This window comes from Notamacropus eugenii, chromosome X (genome assembly GCF_028372415.1).
Source record: "Notamacropus eugenii isolate mMacEug1 chromosome X, mMacEug1.pri_v2, whole genome shotgun sequence".
Taxonomy (NCBI): domain Eukaryota; kingdom Metazoa; phylum Chordata; class Mammalia; order Diprotodontia; family Macropodidae; genus Notamacropus; species Notamacropus eugenii.
The window spans coordinates 3775134-3792844 of NC_092879.1; the positions used below are offsets into that span (position 1 = coordinate 3775134).

Sequence of the window (17711 nt, forward strand, 5' to 3'; positions counted from 1 at the left end):
AATCCTCCCTCTGGAAAAGTCCTCCCTCTGGATGCTGACGCTTGGCTTGGGGCTTTGCAGAGGATCTCAGTCCCCTTCATTCTGGCGGGTTCCTTCCGTTGATGACCTCCAATGTGTTCTGCATCTGGTTTGTTCTCTATATGGCTTGCGTGTGGGGATCTCATTAGCGTGTTGTTTCACGTCTCCATCCCCACCCAGACTGGGAGCCCCCTGCAGGCAGGGGCTGTCTTCTTCCTTTCTTTGTAGACCCAGTTGATGAGGGCTGGAAGGAGGGTGTGAGACCCCCCACAGGAACCACGGTACCAGGGGCAGAGGCACCTGGAGAAGAATTCACGAACTCAAGCATTGTTGAGGTCAAGGTAAAGATTTATTACGCTTTTCGGGGGGCAAGAGTTCTTAGGGAACCTGCTACCTTAGAAGGGTACAGGTAAAGTTGACATGGGATGTTCCATGGTGAAATACGGGCCAAATATGCTAAGGAGGTGTTTTGGGGTGAAATTGGGGAGTGGCTAAGGAGTGGTTAGTTCTTAAAGGAAAATGCACTTTTGGCATCTGTTGCACAGGTATTTTACCCAGAGTTCTTTGGGAAATAGCCCAGAGGGGCTAGCTGGAAGTGTGGTTTTAGGCCTGAAACGTCACTACGTCAACCAAAGGTCAGGGCTGGCTCAGAAATACCAGGCTGCTCTCATCAATGTCTTGTTAGACAAGATACGTGTAAGGGAGCGTACGTAAGTCTAAGTCTAGGATACGCATGGCGGGTCAGCGAGTAGCAAGTGTCTGTGATGACCCAGTGCACAGCCCATAAAGCCAGTATGCAGCTGGCTAAGCCTAATGAGTTCTATAGGTGCAGCTGGCTACTGTAGCAGGAAGGAGATGACGGTTGTTGCTGGGGCAGGCTGTGTCCTTGGGCTGCCTGAGATAGTATTCTGAGGCTAGGGAGAAATGTGATTTTTAAAGAGAAAAGGGATTTTAGAATTGGGGCCCAAGTACATGTGCCCAAGGACCCCATCACAGTGTCTTCATAACTATCGATTGATCGTCTCCTCCAACAGACGGGGAGCTGGGGGAGAGCAGGGTTTTGCCTCTTTCTTTAGTACGACTAGCCACTGGCACAGAGTAGGCGTTTAATCCACGTTTAAGAGGCACCTTCTGTCCCAAGCAAGAGCTTTGCCTGGAGCCCAGTGGGAAGCCCAGGGCGCTCCCCCCCCCCAGACACGTGAGCGTGCTCCCCCCAGACACGTGAGCATGCTCCCCCCAGGGACCTGTGCACGCCCCTGGAGGGACGTGAACATGCTCCTCCCCCAGACACGTGTGTGCCCCCCCCGACACGTGAGCGTGCTCCCCCCCAGGGACCTGTGCATGCCCCTGGAGGGACATGAGCATGCTTCTCCCCCAGACGTGTGTGTGCCCCCCCCAGGCACGTGAGCGTGCTCCCCTCAGGGACCTGTGCATGCCCCTGGAGGGACGTGAGCGTGCTCCTCCCAGGCACGTGAGTGTGCTTCCCCCGCCCACCTGGGCCCCTTCCCAGCCCTCTTGGGCCGTCTGCACTGGGGGGAGGGCGGCCCGTGCTGCAGAGCTTGAAGCCTGATTGGCTGGAAGCCAGGCACCTGACGGTTAGTGATTGGCTGAGCCCGAGGCCCAGCCTCTTTGAAAGACTGCGCATCGCCACGGGAGCTTCCTTCCTCTCACCTAGCATCGTGGTCCTAGGACCTGTGGTGGCAGCCATGGGGAAGCAAGCTCGCAGGCAAGTAGAGGCTGCCTGGCAGGGCCTGGGGGTCGGGGGAGGCCCGGGAAGCGGGGGTCAGGGTGGAGTTGGGGCCGGGGAGTGGGGGGAGTGGGGTGGAGGGCCGGGGGGCGGGGGCAGTGGTGTGGAGGGCCGGGGGGCCGGGGATGGGGGAGGGGCGGCCGCCAGGCTGTGGGCTGCGGGGCGTCACCGGTCTCCGTGGGAAAAGCCCGGTTCCAGGTGCGGCTGGACCAAACCGGGACCTCCCAGGAGAGGAAACTCCCTCCCCCCATGCAAGTGGCCGCGACTCCTGGCCTTTGGGGAGTGGAAGGGAGAGCATTTACGAAGCGTCCGCTGTGTGCTGAGAGACTTCGGGAGGGGAAGGCCCCGGTCTGGGGTCACTGAGTGGGGACGCAGAGTTGGAGGTCAGACTTTCAGCTTTTTAGCTAAAAGCTTTTTAGCTTTTTTTTTTTTCAGCTTTTTAGCGCTGGCTCTCTCCTTTTCCGCTTCAGGGCTCCCAAATGCAAGGTCAGAGGTCGGGACCAGACCCCAGGTTTCAGGGACAGAGCGAGACCCTCCCCTCCCCCCTCGGGATTCGAAGTTTTAGGTAGAGAAAACATTAATGAAGCGCTTTGCCTGCTGGGCACTCAGAAACCCGACTTGAACTCAGGTCCGAAGCCCCGGTCTTTGTCCCCCCACCGTGCCCTCTCCTGCACGAGGGCCCCCATCAGTGTGAAAAGGGTGGCGGAGCAGCACAGCGGGGAGACAGGTACAACCGGGAAGACCCAGCTTTGGGGCAGATTCCCTGCGTGTTCCTGCACAAATGGCTCGACTTCTCTCAATGGGCAGTTTCCCTCCTCTAGAAAAGGCCTAGTTAAGAGGATTTGGGTGAGAGCCAGCAGGAAGGAGCGGTCGCGACTGAGTTGCAATCAGGACTGGTGGGTGCACTGGGTAGAGCATGGGAGTGATGATGGCTGCAGGGATATCGGTGTCTTTGTAAAGCCCGTTGTAGGACCTGGAATGCCCCAGGCTGGGGACTTCCGCACCTTCCCAAGGGCTGAAGTCCCTGTGCCCTGGGGTATTCTTGGCTTCCTCCGTCTGGGCAGTTGGTTTGACTGATGAGAAGAAGTAGTAGCTTAATCAGTGGGATGACTTACACCAAAGGGGGGGGGGGGGTCTGGAGCGGCTCCCAGAGGAGAACAGCCCCAGTAGTGGATCGATTCCCACCAGAGACCCAGGAAAGCCCAGGGGTCATTGCAGAAATCAGACCAAGGGAGGAGGGCATCGCTACTGATTGGGGGATGTTTCGGGTTTCTGCTTGGTAATGAGCTGGTTTCTGAGCTTGGACATTGAGCCAATGTCCTTGGGTAAAATAGCCAAACACAGACCAGCCACTGTGTCCTGTTAGGGATGTGTCCTGGTCGCATTATCTGAGTCTGAGTGAGGATTTTGATAGGTCACCGTGTCTGGGCTTCCACCCTTCACAGAGTTGAAGTTAGAGCTTTCACTTCTTACTGTGTTTTATGGCTTTTGCCCAACAGGGACCCCATCCCACACCCGCAAACTTTCAGGTGCTCTTTAAATGTTACCGACTTTTAAGTCTGTGGTTTTGTAAGGCATAGTGCCTGCTGCCTAGTCAGAGCTTAATAGATGCTTGTTGAGTTGTTCTTGTCTAGTTGGTAATTTTTTTTCCTTTTTCTTTTTTTAATTCTAATTTTCTCATGACTTGTAGGCCCAGGAAAAGGTCTGATAACACACCTGGCCTTCGGAAGTCTGGGGCTCGTCGCTCTGCCCGGAAGACAAACGAGAACATGCCAGTTCAGCCTTCTTCAGCCGCAGAGGATCCTTTTCTACAATGTTTATTAGCATTGGACCACATGGTGACCAGGAGTTTAGTTTCTAAGATCACACAGATCACAGGTACATGCTTTCTGTGATGCCTGGTTCAGGGGAACCTTCGGGCCTTGAGGCTACACGTGGCCTTTGGGGTCCTTGGGTTCAGCCATTTGACCGAGTCCAAGTTGTCCAGAACAGGTCTTTTCATTGAGGGGATTTGTTCTGTGAAGTTTGGATTCAGTCCAAGGGCGGCACTTGAGGACCTCGAAGGCCCCAAGTAGCCTGGAGGCCTCAGGTTCCCCACCCCTGACCTGGTTCTTTCAGATTTGCTAATAATGTTTGTTATATTCCTTTGAAAGGGCTTCTCTTCCTCTGCACCCTGCTGCCACCCCCATGGTCCAGGCCCTTCTCTCTTCTCTTAGACCTGTGGGTCCAGAATGATGAGTAATGAAACAGAAATTTACCTTGCCCTAACATAGTAAGCCCCAGCTGGCTTCTGTGGCCAAATGCCAGCCACATGGTTGCAGCCCCGCCCCCTCCTGAATTTTCTGTCACAAACTGATTCTTGGTGCCTTCATTCTTCTCCCCTTCCTTTCCATGGTGTGTAGACACTGCACTCAGCTGCCTAATGGAGCTTCCTTTTTAAAAGCTCCACTCTCACCTGGTCATTTCCTTGTTCAAAAGGCTTCAGTGACTACCTATGGCCTCTGGGTTTCTGGAAACCTGAAGTCTTCTGCTGGCTTGGAAGGCCCTTCCCAGTCAGGTCAGACCCCGGGATGGCTCACTCACCAGCGTGAAACCTTGGCTCCCCTTAGGCGGTCTTGCTGGGCAAACTCCAGCCATAGCATGGCATGGCAGAAAGAGCCCTAGCTTCAGAGGACCTGGATTCCCATCCCGCCCCAGATGCTTCCTACTTGTGTGAGCTTGAGCAAATCGCTTAACCTCCTGGGCCTCAGTTTCCTCATTTGTGAAATGAGTTTAGGCTAGGTAACCTTCCAGTCCTAGCTCTGTGATCCTATGATATGATACTCCTAGGACTTAGAAAAAGAAGCTGCTGTCACTGAAAGCCAGCATCGCTTCATCCAGAAGAGGTGTGTCAGGGGCACTTGACTTCCTCTTTTCACCAGAGCAGGACTTTGGCCACCCTCTACCCACTCCCTTCCCTGACCACAGGATCGTGCACCCCTGGGAGAGTCACACATCCCATCTTGTGGCTCCCCTAGGCTGTGCTAGTATCTCAAGCGACCCTGGTATGGAGGACGGATCCCAGGCATCCCCACATCAAACTGGAACGATCACCTGTCTGTCAGACTGCTGAGGCACAGTGGGCTTGCAGTCCACTAAGATGGACTAGGATTCTTCATGACAATGAATTTTTGATAACCACAACTCCCCCGACTTGTACTTGTCTTAAACAAAAAAAACCCAACCAAACAAACAAAATAAAACACCCAGGGATAGGAATATAAGTGTGTGTATGTACATAAACACATACGTATAAAAATTTCATCTTGTTAGACTCAGCCCAACCTTCTAACCTGTTGAGAATTTTCCAGATACTGAATCTGTCATCCAGGCTAGAGGTGTCAGACTCACAGCTTTCAAAAGAGTCTGTGGTCTGAAGCCGTTTAAAAGTCAGAGGGGCCACCTTTCATGTGGCAGATGTGGTCTTGAAGCAGAGGCTGGGTCAGGAGTGGTTGGTGCAGTTGTAGAAGAGGTCCTTGGTCACTTCCAGGCTGGAGTGCAGGCCCTAGGACTGTAGAAATTGAGTTGGAAGGGACCAAGCCCATACATTTACAGATGAGTAAACTGAGGCTTAGGGATGTGAAGTGACCTCCCCAAGTTTGTGCCAGGTCCAAGGCCTCTTAACTCCCGAGCCAGGGCTACCCACTGGAATGCAGAGCTCACGAGACTCTGGACCGCCTGAGATTCTCTGATTCCCTCACATACCCAGAGGATGGAATCGGGGCAAAGGAGAGAGAGATGAAAGTTTGCAGAGGGGGTAGAAGTGATACTTGTATTGTATTTTAAAGTACGTGCCTTGAAGTAGAAGTACCATTTCCATTTTGTGGGTGAAATCGCTGAGCTCCAGTTTCCACATCTGGAAAATGTGGTACGTGGACCAGAGCCCCAGATCTCTTCCAGCCCTCAAATTCTGTAAGGCTGTTAATTGAATGAGGTAATTATTTATCATTACCTTTCTTGCAATTCAATGCTTTCATAGATTGTGCTGAGCGTGCCAGAACAGTTTACCAGCAGGCACCCCCTTGCCTAAATTGGCAGAGCATATGTGATGATATGAATTGTATGTATCTAGATCTCATGCCAGCATTGGTTTCCGGACTGGATGAAAAGAAATCTTGAGGGGAGGGCATTAGACTTTTTATTCTGCTTCTTCATCTTTTTGAGACTGACTTGAAACTGTTGTTTGTTTGGGGTTTATTTGGTAACTTTCCAGAATCGCTGTTCTCCAGACTGGGCTGGCCTTATCCAAAACCTTCACGTAGTTCAAAGAATATTCCCAAGAAGTTCATCATGAAGTACAAATGTGGAGAGATAGATCCGGTGTCAGCCCTCTATCAATATGCACAAATAGAGCGTGTGCAGCTTCACTTTCAGGAGACTGTAGCAACAGGCAAGTGTTTGCGAAAGTTACCTTTACTTGTCCCAGAAAGTAAAATGAATGAATGAGGTAGCATTTAGGAGCTGTTTTCCTAGTGCTGAGCACTGTGCTAGGCACAGGAAGTGGAGCCAGACAAGCTGCTCCTCTTGTAATGGGGAGATGGGGAAACGTGAACCATAGGGGAGTTTTTCGCTGCAAGGTGGAGGGAAAGGCCCCAGGGTTCTTGGGGATGGGCAGAGGAAAGCCTCTTCTTAGGGTCCTTTCCACCGATGGACCCATTGACAGGGCCGAGGACTTTGGGGACCAGATCTCTCTTTGTTGAGACATCAGGAGCTGTGGTGACTGGGAGTAGGCTGAGGGCTAGCTTACAGCACCTTCCAAGGCAGCTGCCAAGTAGCAATTTCTTGGGTTCCTTCCCTGGGTAATGGCTTTAAAGGCAAGACTCCCATTGACCCTAAATTGAATGCAATGGCCCTGTTGCTGTGCCTACCCCATAGCTAGGGTTAGGCAGAAAGTTTGGCTACATTACATTAAACAGCTTTGACATCGTTTTTTAAGAGGATTGCCATTCTTTTAAAAAATATTTTATTTCTTCCAATTCCGTGTAAAAACAGATTTTAACATTCATTTTTTAAAATTGTGAGTTTGCATTTCTCTCCTTCTCTCCTCCTACTCCTCCCCCCCCCCCTTTGTGAAGGCAAGCAGTTAGGTATAGGCTATACATGTGCAGTCCAGCAAAACATATTTCCATGTTAGTTATGTTGTGGAAGAAAACACGACCTAACAAAAAATAAACCCAGGAAAAATAAAGTCAAAACAAAACAAAACAACACAAAACGCGATGCTTCTATCTGCAGTCAGACTCCATCGGTTTTTATTTTTTATTTTTCCCCCTGGGGATGCGGATAGCACTTTTCATCATGAGTCCTTTGGAAGTGTCTTGGATCATGGTGTTGCTCTCAGAGCTGCTAAGTTTGACATCTTTGGTTTCAGTTCTGGTTTTAAGCCTTCTCAGTTTCTGAAGGGGAATCTGGTGTTAAATTCCACAATTTGTGGACAGCTCGACCAAAGTGCTTGTTTTCTGGGTACAAAGTCTCTGTACTTGTACAGGAGAAGTCTGTGCGTCTTAGATAGTCTAAGATACTATCCTTAGTATCTGGACCATTATTGTAGTGCAGGAAACATCACATGAAAACAGGTATAGGTTTGGCATGGAGCTAAATTATGGTCACTTGCTTCATCAACATCTGGGAACTTCATTAAAAAGCAGCATTGGAGTTATCTGTACCTTCTAAGGAAGGCACATGGCACGGTAACGCTTGTCAGTTCTTTAATTTCATTTTCCCTTTGTCATTCATCCAACGAGTTTTTCTTAAGCACCCACTGTCTTCCTGTTATATGCACTGGGCATATAACAAAGGGGAAACCCAGCAAAGCCCCTTCCCACAAGGCGCTTATATTCAACTGGAGAAAACAATATATATGCCTTGTTAACCTGAAAGTTTGGTTAAAGGAAAGGCAACAGGCTAAATGCATGCGTTTTTATTATTCTTATTCTAAATTCCCTCTAAAGGAACGGTACGTGGATTCCATGGAGCCAGTCATTATGATCTGGCTAACGCCATACAGGAATGGTGAGACTTAAAATATATTTTACCATGAGAAAGGAACTCTCTTAGTTGAACAAATTGTAGATTTAGTGAGACAAGACAATTAATAAAGTCGCATCAGTTGGAATTTATGATTCCAGGCTGTGTGAATAGCATATGTCTCTGTGGCACAAGATAAAGAGAAAATCCCACCACTCTGGTTGCAGGCATCCTGTCATAAACAGGTCCTTGAAATTGCTGGCACAGGAAAGGGACAACAGAGTTGGGAAAGTTTCCACTGAAATTACGACCCAGGATATCTGTGTTTTCTTTACCATTAACATGCCGTAACATGGTATATGTCCATAAAATATTAAGATATGGCAAACGTCCCATTATTCAGAAAACGTGTCTTAGGTTAAAGGTCTCTTAAGGAATGTGAAGTCAGCCCTATCTGGCTTTTGTTGACACAGGAAGAGGCATTCTCTGAGTTTGCTTCAGAGAGAACAGAGAGACTGTTAGTTAGCTCCAGGCTCTTCTTAATTCGAGCTTTGGCTCTTCTTAAAGTCCAAAATTTATTAAATGATTATTAGCTTATAAGGAAATAGAAAGTAATTTGGGCGTCAGGGAGGGCAGAAATAATTGGAGGGGTGGGTAGGTTGAATTTACAAAGCCAGGGACAGAGAGGGCTGGCCCCTGGGGTCAGCTTCTCCTGTACCACAGAAAAGCCATGAAGATGGCCCTCAGCCAAGGTGAGCAAGTGGGCGGCAGAAGGTTGCAAGGGCCCTTCAGCAGCCGGACCACCTTAAGTGGTGCTGGGCCAAGGAGTGCTTTATTGCACCAGACCTGAAAGAGCCATCTGCTCTGGGGGGTCCAAAGGCCCTGAGGTTTGGTGGGATGCTAGGGAAAAGAAAGACATCCCTTGAATTGTGGATTCTGTTGGGGAAATCCCAGTCGTGGGACCAGGAAGCATGTCCTATTGAGACCGAAGATGTAACCAAGTCATGCAAGAAAGAATGCCTTACTCTTCAGATATCTGGATCTGTGATTGACGATTATCACAGAGATTCTCACATAATGAGGAGGGCTCTCAGTGAAGATTGGTATGAGCCCCCACCTCTTGGTAGGGGTTCTCCTCTCCCACCCTGTCTCAGAAAAGTGCCCCTGGGTGACAGCGGGGAGAAGGATCCTGTCTATGTGGCCTTCTGCTTGTGTGCCCCAGTTCTGTGAGAGATGTTCCTTTCTTTTACCTTCCTAGTGTGTTTATTCCCCCTCTCTTTCTTTACTTTTAATATCATCAAAACCCAACAAAACCGCTCCCCAAATCCCTCACTAGGATTTAGGTATCTGAGGAGTGGCTTCTTCTTTCTTGAAGCCTCCCATCTTTCCCTGCTTCTTTGTTAGCTTCTTTAGCTCTCTTTTTCTCCCAGGTGATGACCCTATGACATTAGGATTCAGAAGGCTGTCTTGTACCGATTCCCCCGTTAGAATAGAAGCCCTTCACCTTTGTTGAGGCCTCGCCTTAGAGTAGTGCCTAGGATGTCATGAGTGATTCCCCACAGAGGCTTTTGGACTTACTTAACCCTTTTCTTTCTGGCTGCTTGGGGTTTTTTGAGGAGACAGATGGATTCCCTCTTCATTTTGCCTTCTGATAGATTTGGGTACTTTTCTTTACATGATTTCTTCCAATATGTGCAGGCTTTTTTTCCTCCCTTTCTTTTCATCATGGCTTTCAGGGAGCCCAATGATTCTTTAATCATCTTTCCTTGATTTTTTTTTTTCAAGTCACTTGGTTTTGATATGACATCTGACATTTTCTTCTGTTTTTTTTTTTTCAGTTTTAAAATAATTTTTTTTGAGTAAGAAAGGGGCTAGATGGTAGGGGTGACTCTGGCCTTGACAAAACACAAGCAGTAATAATACAAGGCACCTGTATTTTGAAAGTAGAGGAACCTGTATCCAGTTGAGTGATCTCATCTCTCTCTCCCCGCTGCCCAGACACCCAATTCACCTCTCTATTGAACTTTCCTATTTCTGTTGATATCGTCTAGTCACCCAGTGTGACAGGGAAAAGGGGAAACGACTGAGGAAACAGGGACTCGCTCTTCTGAGCATATTGATTTATTTAAGCAATGCGTGGCAATTATTGCCCAACCAACCAGGACCAGATCTCCTTAGCTTAGGCCTGGACCACAAATACAGAAGGAGACAGATTTTTATATACTCAAAGCAATGAAATGAGACCAATTGATTAAAAGGAAAAAATACAGCATTTGGTAATCTGATTTTTAATTGGATGAAAGATTAGGCTCTTTCCAAGTTGGGAGAGTGGAGTGAACAGGTACATGTCCCTGAAGTCAGAAGAAGAGGGGTCCTACTGTCCTCCAGTGTCTGTGACCGATCAAAGGAACATGGAAATAATAACTGATCGTAGGGGGGCAGCTGTTAGACAAAGGAGTTGTTTGAGATGGACAGTTGTGAGAAAGCTCCTGGTGTAAGTCTTTGGATCTGACTGGGTCCTGGTCAGCATAACTAAGGTCCTCTGTTAAGGGGCTCCAGCAGCGGGTAGAGCTGGTCCAGCTTCCCAACCATGCAGGGCTTGGTTCAAACAATACAGGAGGGTTTCGTCTCAATCCCCACAAGCGAATAAAGTTTTCTCACAAGGTAGAAGTTGAACTAGACCCCTAATTGAGTAGAAAGGGAACGAAGCTAGCTCCAGAATTAAGTCACGAGATGGAGTCAGTGTGGGTCACTCAATTCCCACAATCAACCATTTGTTCCCTCACCAGGTTTGTAACCTTGATGTTACGCTTGACTTTTCCCTCCCTCACCCCACATATTAAATCATTTGCTAGACTGATGGATGTATCCAGACATCAACAGACTTTCTGTGTGACTTTAATCGTGAACGTATTCGGAAGGGGAAGGGCAGATGGTGTTGGTCATGTCCAGTGATGCCGCATCCAAGGAACCAAAACCAGGGTTGGAGATGTATGGGAAGTATCTTTTGAAATCTGAACACCCAGACTTTTACCTTTTGGCCGACACAGTAACGCACTCTGAGAGTCTAGGATTCCCAGTAAAGGAAGATAAAATGATCCCTCCAGTGTTACTGACGTAGCTATTTCAATTATTTTAAAAGAGCCATGTTGACTTAATGCTGTACTTCTTTTAGAAGAATTTTCCTAAACAGGGGAAATAAATTGCTGATTATTTTCATGTCAATTTTCATGTTTCTTTCTTTTGACCCATTTGACCAGATTCCGATAATTGTAGTCACAGTGAAATTCATACCGGTGTCCCTGGATGTTTCTTTCAGGTAATGTTACGGCTCCTCCTTTTGCCATTTGTGCTGTGGTGGATGGCACTCAATATAAAACCGGCCTGGGACAAACTATACCAGAGTCTCAATACAATGCAGCCAAGCTTGCCCTGGATGAGATTTTCCAGTTGGATGATCCTGAAGGAGAAGTGTAGGAACCTCAGGTGAGTGCTCGGGTCATGTCTGCCTCCCTCCCTTCCTCCCTCTCTCCTCCCCTCTTTCCCATTCTTTCTTCCTTCCTCTCTCCTCCCTCCATACCTCCTCTCCTCCAACTTCCCATAGATAAATATATAAATAGGAACTGGGCCTGTTAGTTTCATTAGCCTCTAGTGAGGAACTTTTTGACCAAGACTATGCCTAGTCTGTCGTTGGTTCAGGGTACTCTTTTGTATGCAGGCTTGGTTAAAGCTCCTTTGCTTTTTGCATGTAAGAAAATATTTGAGCTAATCATAGAGTTTCCTGTATAGCTCTGTTGGTTTCTTCAGAGGACGCTTTGGGATTGTAAAGTCAGGGTTTCTTCCTTCCCTCTCCCTGCTTTAAGAAATTAATCTTCTGGCCAGGCATCCCTTGAGCGTATATATGTGAGATTATATTGTAGGTCAGAGTAGCAGGTACTGTATTACCCTGGTTACTTCCTCTCTCTTTCTTTTAATTGTAGCTCTCTAGGCTTGACCACCCCAATGAAGCCTCCTAGACAGACCTCCTCAAATGGCTAATTTTCTTCTGCACGAATGATTCCCTGTGGTGGCCCATATTGATCTGATTCTCCAAAATGGTGACGTCAAGAGCTGTGAGGAACAACAGTGGACAACTAGAAATTATAGAGAAGCTTTGGCTGTAAGATGCACCAGAAACCGTGAAAAAAAAAGTTTTAGTTAGTTGCAATGCAGGCCCAACTGTTGTCTCACGAAAGACTTGTTGTAATAGATGAATATACACTTGCACTACTACTTCTGCATGTGGTTAATAAACTGCAAATTAGAAAAAAAAACATCTTTGGTTGTCTGTTCTTGGTCAAATACTATTTCTCTCATAGAAAATGCTTTTTGCTGTGATAGTATATACACTACCACATTTCAAAAAACATGAAGCGGGCGCCTTTGAAATTTTACGGGCCTTCTATTTCCTGACTGCTTTGTTTCCTCTCATCCCTGCTGAGTCTGTCATTTCAGCTTAATTGAATTATTTTTCCAAGGCGCATTACCTTAGGAAAGTCCTTATATTCTTTGTTTGGTACCAGCTGTGCCACCTAAAGTAATAATAAATGTACAAATTGGCTTCAGAGATATGTGTTTTTGTTGAGTCAAGGATCTGCTGAGAAAGATGTTCTTGCTCTGATTTGGTAGATGGAAGACCTTTCCAAGGTTTGATGTGACCAAAATTTCTTCTCCTTGTGGCCAACCAGATGATGAACCATCTCACCCTTAGTGAGTCGGTCCTTGAACGGCAGCCATGGTAGTCTATTAGTGGACCAGGCTAGAAGGCTTTCCTGCCCGAGAGAAGATTCCAAAACTTGGTCTCTACTGGCATTGCCTTGGGGTTCTTTAAGGATGCTCTTTGGAAGTATACTATTTTCTAACTCATTGTTTTTCCAAGGTGAATTTAGTTGTATGCCATCTCAATTCATTGATCTGCCTTCTCTGTCTGTCCCAGAGGGTCTGAGGGAAGCTTCCTGGGATGGAAGGGGGTGGGGTGCCGCCCCAGGACTGATCTTCACCTGGCCTCTCCATCCTGTGTGGAGTCCAGAAGGGGTCCTTTGTTTGGGACAGGGCGAGCCTGACTCGGGCTACTCAGGAGGGTCCCAGTAGATCAGGACCCCGAGGAACCCCGCCCAACAGCTGACAACCCAAACTCCGGCTCCCCCCATTTCTGAGCCACCTACATCCAGTTCCCCTGTCCCCTTCGGTGGGCACCTGCCCCTCCCGACCCTATCTCCAGCGTTGGTGTATTCCGAGACTCCTAGACTTAGGCGGCTTCAAGCCTTCAAACCCGTCCCACCGACTGAGGAAAAGGACCCGGGGCCCCGACCCCTCATCCCTTAGGAGCCACGCCCACACAGCCTAAGCCAGACTCGGCAGCCGCCCCACCCAGGTCTGCTCGAACCCCCGCCCAGGTAAGTGAGGTCAGACTCTTCTCGGGCGCCCTGATTTCTGGTCCAGGCCAGAGGGGGTGGGGGAGGGAAGAGGGGACTCCCCCCTCTCTTCACATCTTCCCCCAGGACTTTGCCTTCAAAGGCTTCCATGATTAAGGAGCAGACCTCAGAATGGAAAGGCAGGGGGCCTTTCCAAAAAGCAGCCATCCATTGGGAATCCCTGCTCATCAACTGCTTAGGATGCAAGAATGCCCATGTTTGAAACTTGGATTCTTTGAAAGAAGAAATGAGGCTTGTTCACCTTGCACACTTCTATAACAGATTCTAGATGGAATGGGCTAGCTGGGTGCTACAGTGTATAATGCAATAGGCCTGAAGCAAGATCTGACTTGAAATCCACTCTGACACTTACTAGCTGTGTGACCCTGGTCAAGTCACTTCACCCTGTTTGCCCCAGTTTCCTCATCTATAAAGAGTTGAAGGAATGGTTTCCCAGAACTCTGGCCTGTCCCCGATCCTTCCCTCCTTTGAAGATGCTGGATTTAACCAGGCCTATGGGGTTTACACTGAGCTGGCTCTAGATTCAGATGTGGACCGTCTTCCCTGTCGTCAGGGCAGAGGACTTGTCCCCTCTTCCTGGCCTGCTGTTGGCTGTTCTCACGGGATGTCTGGGGAGAAGCTGGAGAGGAAAGGAGCAGGTACCACAGGTTACAGTGAGGCAGACACAGGTGAGTTAGGACAGGGCATCCAGAGGCACTTTCCAAGGACGTGCCCCTTCAGGAGGCAGCGGTCTCCCTCTTACTCCGGTAAGATCAATGGATGGTCCTGGGTTTACACGGTGTGCGTGTTGGGGGTGGGGGGTGAGAGTCACAGGGAAATGTGCCAGAGGTAGCTCAGGCTTGGGAGAAGATTCAGGTGCCCGGAGCCCCTACTGACTCTGAGCTGGGAGAGATCGAAAGATCTCTCTAGGCCACCTCCCCCCACCAAATATTACTGATGAGGAAACTGAGACCCAGGGGTACACAGCTAAAACAACTGTGCCCTCCTAAATCCCACGCCCCATTCTCCAGCAGGACACACCACAGTGAGGATCCTGCTGCCCCTAGTAAACCAGCAACACACACTTCAAAACAAACCAACAATATTTATTTGTAACAAATCCTAGAACTCAAGAAAAATAGTCAACTTTGAATATGAGGGTAGCTTTAGCTTGCTTAGTCCTCTCAGCTGAAACAGGAACGTGGCCCACCTGCCTTCTGTGCCTGCTCCCAGGGTGACACAGAGATGCCAGGTCAGACCCCTCCTAAGCAGACAGACCCCACCTGACCTGCAGCTGTGGGGTCTCTGCTGAGAACACCCCTCCCCACCCACCCCTCCTACATGTCACTTCTCCTGGAAGCAACAAGACCCTGTAGCTCACGGCGAGATCTAATGGTAAGGATTTAGCTGATGCCAAGATGTAACAATTAGGGGAACCTGAATTCAGACCTGGCCACAGATAACTTGTCTGCAGTGTGGTCTTGGGCAAGTCACTTAATCCCATTGCCCCCCCCCCTCCCAAATTCAACTCAATTGAAGCATGATAATCAGAGTAACACTGATGGCATTTTCCACCCAAGGCCTCCTCCTGGTAGGAGACAGGCCCATTCTACCCCCCCTCACCCCCCCCCCACACACAGAGGGCAAGGGGAGGCTGCCCACAGGAGGAGGGAGGGAGTAATTCCACCTCAAAGGGAAAAACAAAGCAAAAATCCATAAAGCCTGAGTGTAGAAACACGGAGGAGTCTCTCAAGAGGTTCCTGGAGAAATCCTGGTGAGGCCCAGCTGGGCAGAACATGGCCCACAGGAGTCCGGGGAAGGGCAGGGGCAAGGAGGATGGGTCCTGATGGGGGCCTGGAGGCTGGGGAGGGGAGTGGGAAGCTGGGGTGTTCCTGAAGGAGATTTAGGGGGCAAGACCAGGGAGAGCAGGGACAACTGCTCACAGGACTGTGCAGCACGTAAACTTGCAGCCAGAACAATGGTTCTGCTCAGCATCAGGGAGGTGGCTTTTGAGCCCCTTGGTGTGGGACAGCCAGATCTCCTGGACCAGCTCATGGAAGGCGTGCTCTACGCCCTTTGGAGTCTTGGCTGAGGTCTCCACAAAAGGGACCCCAAAGCTCTTCGCCATGTCCTGGCCCACTGTGCAGTCCACCTGCCAGTTGACCTGATTGGTCTTGTTGGCCACCAGCACCATGGGTATATGTTTGGTGTGCTTGATCCTCTGCAACTGATCCCAGAAGTCATGCATGTCCTCAAAAGAGTGCAAGTCATCCACTGTGTGGACGCAGAGGAAGCCCTCCCCCCACTGTATAGACTGGTCCCTCAGAGATTTATACACTTCAATGCTTGTGATATCCATGATGTCCAGCTGGCATAGCTCCCCATCCACCACTGTTTGCCAGCAATAGGAATCTATAATGGTGGCATCATACTCACTCACAAATCAATTATGAATCAGCTGCATGGTCAGCGCACTCTTGCCCACAAAACAGGCACCCATCACCACCAACTTATACATCTTGGCTCTGTGCCTGTGTGGATCATCTATGGAGGTAGGGACACCAGAGTCAGTAGACACAAGCACTGGCAGGGATCTGGCTCGTGTCTCTGACTCTAGGAAGGGGTTTCACTATCGTCAGCCCATTCCACTGGAGGGCAGCTCTTATCAGCATTTTACCCAGCATCCAACCTCAATTGACTTCTTTGTCAATCCCTTTCCCTCCTTTCTGCTCTCGGGCCCAGTTGCACAAAGCTCAACCCTCCTCCCAAGGACAGACCTTCAGATATATCTTCCATGGGCCCCCTGGCTTTTGCTGACCAACCCCAAATAGTCCTCAGAGGCCATGGGCTCCTGGCCCTTTCATTCTGGCTGGCCTTAAGACCCTCTCCAGCTTACGGGTGGCCTTCTCAAACCCTGGGATCCAGAACCGACCCCAGGGGTCAGCTCAGAAGGGGTCTGAAGAGGGCAGAGGACAGTGGGATGCTGATAACCCTATTCCTGCAGGACATGCTGCTCTGCATTAATGCAGCCCAAGAGTGCATGGTATGGTTGGCTGCAGAGCTAGCACCTGCCCCAAGAACCTCCCAAGAAGGTATGAGCTCAGTAGGCTGCAGGACCAGCACCTCTTGCGTTAAGGCAGCCCAAGATGGCCCCTTTCTGAATTGTAAAAACATCCAGTCAGAACTTACTCAGATCTATTCTGAAACTGGGGGACAACTTGAGCCCCCCCAGAAGTCCAAGGATTAGGAGGACCACCTCTTATGCACTATAGGGGCTTCTGGGAGCCCCCCAAAGAAGATTTGAGGAGCCCCTCCTGCAAGGAACAAAGGGACCTGGGAACCCCGTCTCATTTTGGAAGCTCCACTCACAAAAAATGATTTGGGGAGCCTGGGAACCCTACCTCCACCACTTGGGTTTGGGGGAGACCTGCTTGCCATACTGGGAGCTTTACCCCCAAGGAGATTTGGGGAGCTCCATCCCCACATACTCTAAGGGTTTGGGGCCCCATCTTTGGGAGCTGGGGTCGTTAGCCCCCAGGGAATCTAGCCTGAGGGAGGGCAGGCTCAGAACGGGTGCTTCACTCCTGAAGAGAGTCCTCAAGGCCCCAGGGGAAAAAGCCAAGGCTTGTCCCTTCCAGTTTTGCCCCAATCCCTAGCTTAAACACCATGTCCTACTCCTTGTCCTCTTCCTCATTCTCCTCCTCCTCCTCTTCCACCCCCAAATTCTGTTCCTCTTTATTCCCTTCCATCATTCCCCAAATTCACTCTGAGCCTCCTCTCCTTCTTCCTTCGGTTTGCAGCCCTGGTTTCTCTGCTTCTCCATTCTTCTTCCAAACTCCAGGCTTGGTTTTTCCATGTTGCTTCTTAGCCCGACCCGAGCCTCCATGGTTCTTTCTTCCTCTGAACTCCAGGGATATGACTTGTTTGGTCGTTGCTTTGGGCGCTAAGTAAACGTCCTGTGGTAGCGTCAGTTTTTTTGATTTAGCTCCTATCAGCCCAAGTCAAGGACCAGGTGTTTTGAAAATCCAGACTCAAGCCCAGAGTCCTAAACTCAAGGTGTGTTTTCTTGGGAGTTTTGTTTTCTTTAAATACACCTTTCTAAAACCCTTTGGACCTCCATCCCATTCCTTTCACTCTACTCCCCAATACAATGGTCTCCAAGGCCAAAACTTACCCAAATGACCCCGCCACCCATGACTGACAGGCCATGGACCCGCCAGCCCTGCAGACCCCCCAGGTTCTATACCCAAAGGATGAAGTTGTGGGCTCCATTGCCCCAGGCAAGAGTGACAGGTTCAGTCACACAGAGTGTGACTCAATGGTCCTTGCCTTATTGCTGTCAGAGTCCAATTGCTTCCTTGTCTGCTTCTGCTCTACATCAGTCCAACCAGGCTTCCTGCCTCTTTCAGAATTCCTCATGAGTGGAATAGGTTTAGTGAAGACTTCTCAGATTGTAATTCTTCTCCCAGGGGTGAGGTAAGACCGAG

General features: G+C 49.4%; 1 protein-coding gene and 1 pseudogene across 1 annotated transcript; one reads left to right on the plus strand and one right to left on the minus strand.

The window, feature by feature from the left end:
- The first annotated feature begins 1241 nt into the window (after nucleotides 1-1241).
- Nucleotides 1242-12084, plus strand: LOC140516472 (adenosine deaminase domain-containing protein 1-like). Its single transcript, XM_072627447.1, has 5 exons — nucleotides 1242-1744; nucleotides 3456-3643; nucleotides 6018-6194; nucleotides 11091-11257; nucleotides 11752-12084. The coding sequence occupies exons 1-4, from the start codon at nucleotides 1725-1727 to the stop codon at nucleotides 11246-11248; spliced, it is 543 nt and encodes a 180-aa protein (XP_072483548.1). The 5' UTR covers nucleotides 1242-1724; the 3' UTR covers nucleotides 11249-11257; nucleotides 11752-12084.
- Nucleotides 12085-15163: 3079 nt separating this feature from the next.
- Nucleotides 15164-15742, minus strand: LOC140515813 (ras-like protein; annotated as a pseudogene).
- Nucleotides 15743-17711: the final 1969 nt, after the last annotated feature.